The 10,182-nt window shown below is 37.4% G+C and overlaps 1 protein-coding gene across 2 annotated transcripts; it reads right to left on the reverse strand.

The window, feature by feature from the left end:
- Positions 1-271: 271 nt before the first annotated feature.
- On the reverse strand, positions 272-5,939 carry LOC107774544 (uncharacterized). Of its 2 annotated transcripts, none has more exons than XM_016594097.2 (4): positions 5,762-5,939; positions 4,523-4,714; positions 3,398-4,168; positions 272-2,543 (listed from the first exon to the last, which is right to left on the reverse strand). In XM_016594097.2, exons 2-4 carry the CDS (start codon positions 4,523-4,525, stop codon positions 744-746), a joined length of 2,574 nt encoding a protein of 857 aa, XP_016449583.2. In that variant the 5' UTR covers positions 4,526-4,714; positions 5,762-5,939; the 3' UTR covers positions 272-743. The 2 variants fall into 2 exon arrangements, with proteins under 2 accessions (XP_016449583.2, XP_016449584.2); XM_016594098.2 differs by lacking the exon at positions 5,762-5,939 and adding an exon at positions 5,344-5,664.
- Between the last annotated feature and the right edge of the window lie 4,243 nt (positions 5,940-10,182).

The following is a 10,182-nucleotide window of genomic DNA, read 5'->3' on the forward strand; positions in this document are numbered from 1 at the left end:
TAAAGTTGCTGCCATTAGACTGCTACTCTACTCTCGCAAAAGTGATTCTTATTAATAAAAAAAGAAAATCTTCGGAGATAGGATAGTATCATAAGGTTAAAGATGGATATAAGTACTAGGCACTAACTATACTAACAAAGCCCCTTTTACAAACTACAGTTTACAAATAGGTGGTTTATCGCTTTGTTTAACCAAAACGAATGTGCTGCTCATCTTGAGGAAAGTTCATTAAAAAGATTAGGAAAAAGAACAAAAGAACCAACTGAAAATATAGAGGTAAATGAAATTTTTTTTTATGGTGGGGGGATGAAGTTCTAATGGCCTATGGACTAAATATTAGTAATCACTAAGATATCTACAATCTCAATTAAAGTGACAACACTAATCACATAATCACTTGTGTCCTTTGTTCCATCAAATGTGCATGAAATTGCTGAGTAATCTTTCTCGTTCCTGTGATGCTGCAACTGCAATAAAATCAATCAAACCTCTTCCTTTGAACCTGAAGAAGAATATTTCTCTCCCCCTTTTACTATTGCTGAATATCACAATCCCCCTGTTGCATATACATTTTTTACTGGTGAAATTTGTGATCGAGCAACGACCTTTTACAGCCATTCTGGTGTCACAGCTGGCAGCGAAGATCCCGCGTTTCAGGGATAGTTAACAGACATCAATGGCACGTGCAGCTAGACCACAGAACGAGTGACACATTGAAGCACTTGTTTAGTCATCTTGCCAGTTTATGGACCTGAGATTGTTGTCCCAATCTCCTCGGGTGGATGCTGAATTTTGCCAAACATGTTGCTCTCACACCCCTTAGTTACAACAGCTTCACCTTCTTCCATTTGGGAAACCACTGTGCTATTGCTAAAGTCAGTCCCCATACAACCAGGGGTTGGTTGCGAGCTCCTGGAAGATGTCGACTTCCTTTTTGAACCACCTTCTTTACTCTTTTGCCGCCTACTATGCACAGTCAAGAAACCATTTGCCAGAGCTTCAAGTGCTCTCGTGGTTGGAGGCCGATTTCTAGTGCCATGCCTACGTGAGTTCAAGCTAGGTTGCTGCTGCTCCATACTAGCACTATGTGTCGATGTCTTCAACTCACCAGAAACATCATCAGGCCTCTTCGTGTTACCACTTAGGTCTTCCGTCAATGCTGGCATCAGAATCTCATATTCCGAATCAGGGGGAACTTGAGGTTCATTAAGGTCAATCATTGCCCTAGTTTGAGGTTCCTCTTCAGGAAGCTTTAACACATGATGATCAGCAGAAGCACATTCGGCACTTTGAGAAGGACTGCTCTTTGACGAACTGCTTGATGACACCTTATCCTCAGACGAAGCTATCTGAATGTTGTTCAGCAATAGGTCATTGCTGCTCGAGGTGTGACGCACTTCTTGTTCCCTTCCTGGAACCATCAAAGAATTTACCATGACACTACTGTTTGTCTCTCCACGACTACAAGCCGTTAGTCTCCTACGCTTCTGGGCAATGGGAGCTACAAAGTGCACATTGTTTTCTTTCAATCTCTTGTTCGAATGGGCTTTTATCACTTTTCTTGGCTGCTTGTCTTCACAGATGTTTTTGGTGTTCTTCGAAGCATTCACCGGTACAGTAGAAGAAGCAGGATGTGGAACTTCCTGAAACTTCTTGCTTGAAGCACTGATTTCGAAACCCTTCTCATCAGAATGCGGTTCTCCATTGGAGAAAATCCTCGAGGAATTATTATGATCCGTCTTAGCTTTATTAGTACCAACGGAGTCTGATTCATCAGTAGACAATTCCTCTTCACTCTCTTCGGCATGGCTTCCCAAAGACAATTTGCTTGAGATTTCCGCCGGAAGACTTCCCAACTCTCTCACTTTATAGGGTTTACCATCAGAGAGACTTGTATCTACAACTGTAAACTTCATAACATCTGTACATCGATTAGGAGTTCTAGGTTGAAGATAACAAGGACGTTGTCTAGTTGGAAGATCATCTTGTTCTAACTTTGCTTCATCTGTCCAATCACGACCTTCTTTACCTTTGGTACATTCATCTTCGGCATCAAGCTCTAGAAGCTTTGGATCAGAAGCAACTTTACCCAATACATCTGTAACTGAATCAAAATAATGGATCCCTTTGATTAATCTCCTAGAAAACTTCTTAACACCAGGCATGAGAAAAACCAACGCATTTTTGGGATTAGCAGCGTAGTTCAAGTTTTTAGGCTGCTCTGAGTGCCAACCTCTTGCTAATAGACGGGGCCAAACAGCTTCCCAGAATAGATCATTGGATCGAGCTTTACTAAGTCGGTAATCTCCAGTTAGAAACTTAACTACTTCGTTGGTTGTAAGAGAGGAGCATGCTTTGCCAGCTGGGAGTTCCGAGCGTATAGCATGATTGGACTTTGAAGGTTCCAAGGCCACACATGTAAGATCGTATTTATCTTTGCCGATTCCAACTGCTTCTATGAGCATGTTTACCCCAACCATAGCCTTTAACGAGAACACATACTCTTCCAACAATATCTTTCCTTCACCAAATGCCTTGGAGACCTGCCAAGCAATCAGATTAACTACAGTATTTATAAGCAGAAAGGGGTGCGCTGCATGAGTACCAAATTAGAAATGAAACCTAACCTACTAAAATGTCACAGGAGACTGAAACAGTCACAAATTAACAATATTGTCTGAAGACATAATTTTCTTCATGCAGTAGCGGTAATTCAACCAAAATAAGAAGTAGCATTGCCCAAAAACTTACCATTGATGTCACTCTTCACATCACAAGTTATAAAACCTCTAACGGAAGCCTATCCACATAATCAGACAGATAGATAACCAGAGAAGTTTGCAATTTGCAGACTTTGATGGTATGTGGTTTCAAGTGTAAGTTCAGACAAAATCCATTCTAGTAATACTTTAACAGTTCATGCACATGTTCTGTCGATCAAGAAATCGACTGGTTATCACTCATAATAACCTTTCTTTGTTTTTTTTTTGGGTTGCTCAGAATAACCTAATAGCAACACTTCCTCTTTTCCCTACATCTAGAACAGATTTTTAGAAAAATGCACATTTGTGCCAGATAACTAGAAACTGATGCGCATATGAAGCCTGATGCATGCCAATGATAGGCTCATAGCTTTTCATAGGACAAATGAATTGCAGAAAAATTCTAAAACCTAGAATACCAATGTTGGATAATAACTAACTAACACATACATTTTGGAATGCAACTATTCTAGAAAATATTAAGCATCTAAATCAACTAACATTGATCAACAACCCAGAAAATGTTAAAAAACCAGTGATAAATCAGGAAACACATCTGACCAGGTAGAATTACTTAGCAGAGGACATAAACATGATAAAACACCGCATATGGTAAATCTAGCTTGTCTGAATACCTCCGTTAAAGCCTTTCGGTTTTCCTCTGAAACGCGGGGAAGTAGACGAGATAACAGCTCTTGTTGCCTCGATCCGACGAACAACTTTTGACCATACACACTCCTTCTGTTTCTCACTTTTCGAGATTCTGACCATCTACGGTACTCATGGGATCCATAAAACTCCCCATAATAAAATGACAAGATGTCGCCGCTAGTTTTAGTTTCAACAAACCTCTTAACATGTACAAAGTTCTTCTCAAAGATGTACAGACCTAGAAGGAAACTTGCCTTTTCAATATCAGTCCAAAAATCTAGGACTATGCCGGGTACTAAACAACACTGCAGGCCCCTATTTTCCTGTAGTTTCTTTTCGGAAGATAGATTTGCTGATGTCACCTTATTGTGCAAAACCGTGTCTGATGGCTCAATTTTTACTGTGATATTGTCTTCTTCTGAATGCATACTGGTTAATCTGGTACTTTCAGGTTCTGAGGGTACACTATCTTCATTAGATGCATTTCTTGAAACAACTCCCCGGTTGACCCACATGAGCGGTATGGGCAATCCCACCATAAAATACCAGGAAATATCAGCTCCATTCTCCTGATTTTTTGCATATGAAATGCAGTCTCCCTGCAGCAGTGGAATTTCAACCTGATACTGGTTCCCAATTCGAGGAGGTATCTCTGGCTCTCCAAGCACGCCACTCCTATCACAAGACTCCGACGAAAGCAACTGATCCGCAGACACACCATTCATGTAATCTCCATTCAGCTCAAATGAATCCATCTGCAAGACAGAGAGCCATTCGAGATTTTGTCACGAAATACAACTATAAAGCTATAAATATCTTTTGCCAACATATTAAAGTCCAAAAATGTCTGATTGAACGGGATCAATAATCTACTCAGAAAAATAAGAATGCTTGAATTAGCACTTCCAAGTAAAAAAGCAAATAAACTGAAGGGTCAACTTAGTACGCCCAAAACAAAAAAACAAGATACTTTGTGAACCTGTTTTCTTATTTGTACAAAATGTACCTTTGATAAAAGCACTTAGATAGTTCAATTTAAGGATGCAATTGGCATGAAACAGTTAGAATGGCGTGTAAAGCAAAAGGGAGTTTAAATGAAAACTACTCACCATAGATGGCAATGAAACGTCAACACTTCCCGATCTATGTAAATAGAGAGCAGAGTCCTTTAGAAATTCCTCACTCAAATATGCCGAGAACAAGAAGTACCTAATCCAGAAACTCAATGAGTTCAACTATCATCTGTCTTCTTCATAGTTTTCTTTTAACATCACGATGCCCCTTATCTGTCGATTTCTTGCCTGAAATTCCAGATAGATTGAAATATAAGTATAGAACAAACTAATTTAACAAAACATTGATGAATAATCAAGTTAACTCAACTAAAATGTCATTCAGAAAAGGCAAAGGCAAGTCTAATGACCAAATGCAAGATAACTTACAGAATGTTGTTTAAAAGGGATTCATTCAGAAATCATAGAAAACTTGTGCATTAAATTTAATATAAAAAATAATATTTTTAAGAAAAAAGTCAGCAAGAGGCTCAAAACAAGAACAGCACGAGACAAACTCAACTTTCATACAAAATAAACCAACAATTAAAGAATTATTTTGAAAGGAAAATATATAATCAGAAGAAATGAAGATAAACAAAGTGATATGACTTCTAACATCAAACCCCAGATCCATTTTTCTGACAAAAACCAACTCCAATATTAGCAACAAACAGAAACACTTCTTCTCAGATAAACACAAACCTTTGAAGCAAACGTTCCACATAAATCCTAAAACACAACAAACCCCAAATTCAAAACAGAATAAAAACAAAAGAAGCACATTCAAAAGCATTATTATCAAAACTCAAACTGAGAAAGAGGTATTATAGAAACAAACAAAAGTACAATGCAGAAAAAGTACGAATCTTTATCACCTTTACTAAAGAAATCCCAAATGACGATCCTTAAATAAAATCAAAACAACATAACAAGTTGAAAACTTGCAGAAAACCCAGTACCCAAATCGTGTTTTACAAGCAAAAACAAAGGCATCTAAAAATACCAAGAAAACCATACCCCAAATACACACACACATAACATAACATAAAAACAAGTGAGCAAAAATAATTCAATAAACCTACTTAGAAGCGAAAAGGAACGTGAAAGATGAAATGGGTCTACAAGTTATAGATGTAAAACAAAGAAAACGTGAACATAAAACTAAGAAAAAAACTATTTTAAGCAACAAAACACACACACACACACACACACAAAAAAAAAAAACATATTCAAAGAACATCATGTAACAACATGTATATAACATAGCAAAAAGCTTAAAGGGTGAAGTTGTACCTATAGAGTATGGTTCATGGAGTTAGGGGTGGGGTTGAATTCGAAGAAAAAGAGGGGCAAAATAGAGGAAAAATGTGAGACCATATTTTCTTTTTTTCTCTTTCGCTGCGTTAGAGAGAATAAGGGGGGTGGGGTGGGTTTAGACAAGGGGGGTGTGGGTGGCTTAAAATAATATACTTCTACTACTAAGGGGGTTTGGTCCATTTAAAGAAAACAATAGATGATAAACTACCTACGCGCTGTTACAAAATGTTGTACGTACTCGAGACTTTTATATGACACGTAAATTTATAGTTGAAATTATAAAGAAAGAATTTTCCAGGACATATTTTTCTCTTTTACTCTATGAAGTATATTAACTTACCCCTTATGTAATATTTTGGGATTATTCATACATTTGCTAAATCATCTCGTATATGCCTTTATTTATAGTGGAGCTCTAGTCCAAATGTCAAATATTCCAAGAAAAAATATTTATATTTTACCTGTATGCTACAATGAAAGATAAATACGAGACGATTTGCAAACAGCAAGTGTATATAAATAACCCCACATTATAATGAAGGGTAAATTTAAGATGTTCTATATAATATAGTGGTATCTTGACCCTTTCCCACGAATAAATTGTTCTATTTTTTCCTTTTCAAATTTCTCTCACTTCTTTTCCTCTTGAGTTTTGGTTTAATAGTATTAAATTAAATTTTTCCTTTTCAAATAAGTGGAAAAGAAAAAATTATGAAAGGGAAAGTATATTTATTGTGCGGAGTAAATCCTATTACTGTCAGCTGGAGAGCACTAAAACATGTCGCTAAACTTTACATCTCGTCTTTAACGAAAGATATTTTGCGAAACAACTGACACACGTGTAAATACCATTCGTCAATCGCTAGATGGAAAGAGAAAAAATAGACCTCGTTAAAACTCTCTCAACTCTATGACTATAAGAAGCTCCACAAAAGCACGCAATAAGATGCGGGCAAATTCTAATAATGTCGTTCTTCATGACCAAACTTTTTTGTTATCTGAACGTGTTATATAATTAGCGAGTAACGAAGCATTTTACTCTTGAGTGCAATCAACTCAAATATAATTAAGGTGCATTAAGTCATTAACCACGGGTGCATGTTATTATATAACAACACAAGGACCGGTTATTTTAATATAATCACTAAAAATATGGTGAGATGAATGCAATTTTTTCGTTGTACTTTAACTAGATGTCTTGGGTTTGAGCACTAAAAATGACGAAATCTCAGTATAAGGAGTACTTTCACTTTTAATAGGTTCTATGCCGTACAAATCTGAATTAGTTAGGTCAATAAATTATGAATATCATAATAATGATATTATGTTAATAGATATTAAAATAACAAATTAGTCTAGAAAAAAAAAACGAATCTCTTGTGCCATTTATTTGATTTACTAGCTTTTTACATTGTTTAATATTCCCATTTTTAATTTCAAATTTTTGAGCCTACCAATGGGATCAGAGGTACTTCCGGCAAGAAATATATCCTTGAAGAGTTAGTGTTGGACTAGCAGAAAATCAAAGTTTATCGTCTGATCTATTTTCTTGAAAAATTAGCTTTTTATGATTACAATAATAATAATCCGACAAAAATAAATTATTCAGAGCGGACTCAATGGATAACACGGATGGAATAGCGGTTGGACTGTCAAGACACCCTATCTTTAGACATGAATTTTTTTAACCCATGAATGTCTTCAATTGCCGCACTGACTTATAAGGATATGTTGATGGCTAATTATTACACACAAAACGAAGACCCTAAAAGTAAAAACCATGTTCCATTTGCAAATGGAAACAAAATAATACTCCCCGCATTCCATATATGACTGACGGACTGGAGGATGAGTAAAATAATTTTTTATCTGAATGATCATGACTTTGTTATAATAAAAATAATAATCGAAGAAAACTGGTTAATGATAAAAAGTCAACAACTTCTCAAGTAGTAATAATTAATTACTCCTTCCGTTCTAATTTACGTGAATATATTTGACTGGATACGGAGTTTAAAAAAAAATTGAAAATTTTTTAAATTTGTGGTCCTAAACAAATCAAAAAGGGATTCAGAGTATTTTTGTGATTATAAAAGCTTCCCATTAAGGGTAAAATTGGAAGTTAAGTTAAATTGTTTCCAAATTTAGAAAGGGGTCATTTTTTTTGGAACGGACTAAATAGGAAATAAGTTCACATAAATCGGAACGAAGGGAGTATAATATAAGATGCAACAACATCAACTACTTCGAGTGATCCGATTAACTCGAATTTCCATTGCATAAAGACTATTAAAAGGGAAAACATTTCTTATTACTAGGAGTTCCTCCATGCATATAATTCGAGCTCTAGACCAAATGATTAAGAGTAGACGGATCCCATAAATTCTTGAGTTCGAAACCAAAACTTTTAATTAAAGGTGATGTATACGGTCGAAATAGATTTTGGCATTCGTACGTCTGATCGAGTTTGAAGGATAATCGATCGAAGTGAGACTTCGAGATGGGTTCCGAAGATGGTACAAACAAGCTTCGAACCCGAGGGGCCGGTCAATGTCGAGTTCGATATCATTATCAAGCTCGAATCCAAATCGAACTATGATGCAAAGTAAAGCTATCAAGCTTATGATCTAGAGACCGACCAACATTGACCCCGAATCAATTCAAGGATCCTAATCAGAATCGAGCTTAAGCCAAGATCGAACTCACAGACAAAAGCCGTTGTAATCCCACTAGAGGAAATAATCTTGGAGGAATTATGGAAAAGTTAATTTATCATGGGTCTCCCACTAAGTATTTTTAATTATATTTAAAGTAAGGTCCCTCTGCTATAAAGGGGATGGTTATCATTTCTGTAGAGGGAGGTTTTTTAGCGCACATTGTAATCCAAGCACCATATCCTCTTATATTCAAGAGTTACTCTTTTAAGTCTCATAAACTGACAAATCTTGCTAGTCCTAAAAATCGTCTTCTTTACAACTTTGTTTATTTTGCACTCTTTGCAGTCCATATTTGATATTTTCTTTTATCCTTACGATTTGTATTAAGCTATATCACATATCCTTAGAACTACGCATAAATTCAACTATATCCGTTTTTCGGGTAAACAGTTTGGCGCCCACCGTGGGGCTAAGGATAACAGTGGCTATTTGATACGAATCTGAAGAAACACACCATTGTGTTTTGCGCTCGGTTCCGAAAATATCTTGGATTTCGGATTAGCAACGACCAACTACCAATCAAATGGTTTCACCAATCGACAACGGAGCCGGTCTTTAAGATGAGAACAATAACTTGACACCCAGTACCGAAAGACCACTTGTAAACCCCGTTGGAGCTCGAATCGGAGCACCGATAGCTATCAATTTGCATGTAGCCATTGAGGCGAACTTACATTTTGAACCTGCAAATAGCATTCATGGTGGCACTCGGTCTGCAGCTCAAGATACCCATAACGTCAAGGAAAACGGCGTCAGCTTGCGCATGATTTTCGAAATGCTGCAAGCTCAACAGGTAGCAATAGCTTAGTTGCAGAGCCAAACCCAGCTACCGAGCAGGCCGGAGCCCAGTCCACTTCGAGAAATCGCCCACAGAACGGAGCCAACCATACTGAGATCAAATGAGCAAGAATCAGGGACCACTTCCGAAATTGCTAAAATGCTCGAGGAGCTCACAAAGTGAGTCGAAGCCAACGATAAAAAAAGTAGAAACGTATAACTCCAGGGTCGATCATATCCCGGGAGCCCCACAAGTGATAAAAGGGTTAGATTCCAAAAAATTCATGCAAAAACCTTTTCCCTCGAGCGCAGCCCCAAAACCAATCCCCAAATAATTTTGTATGCCCGAAATTCTCAAATATAACGGAACAACCGACCCCAACGAACACGTCACTTCTTACATGTGTGACATCAAGGTCAATGATTTAGAAGACGATGAAATCGAATATGTGTTGTTAAAAACATTCGGAGAGACCCTCTCGAAGGGAGAAATGATTTGGTATCACAACCTACCACCAAATTCCATCGACTCGTTCGCTATGTTAGCAGATTCTTTTGTGAAAGCACATGCCGGCGCCATAAAAGTCGCAACAAGGAAATCAGACCTCTTCAAAGTAAGACAAAAGGATAACGAGATGCTGAGGGAGTTCGTATCTCGTTTTCAAATGGAACGAATGGACCTGCCACCAGTCACAGACGATTGGGTTGTTCAGGTTTTCACTCAAGGGTTGAACGAATGAAGTTCGACGACTTCACGACGGTTAAAGCATAACCTGATCGAATACCCAGCTATCATGTGGGCCGACGTGCACAATCGGTACCAATCAAAAATTAGGGTCGAGGATGATCAATTGGGGTCTGAACCCGCTGTTCGAAGGGATACTCATCGAGAACAAGGTCCGA

Source organism: Nicotiana tabacum, chromosome 14, assembly GCF_000715075.1.
Source record: "Nicotiana tabacum cultivar K326 chromosome 14, ASM71507v2, whole genome shotgun sequence".
NCBI lineage: Eukaryota > Viridiplantae > Streptophyta > Magnoliopsida > Solanales > Solanaceae > Nicotiana > Nicotiana tabacum.

Bases quoted from the DNA above. Each gene is read 5' to 3' on its own strand.
- LOC107774544 (XM_016594097.2), bottom strand. The intron at 2,544-3,397 runs GTATTCAGACAA...ATTGCTTGGCAG, and splicing joins ACCGAAAGGCTTTAACGGAG to GTCTCCAAGGCATTTGGTGA.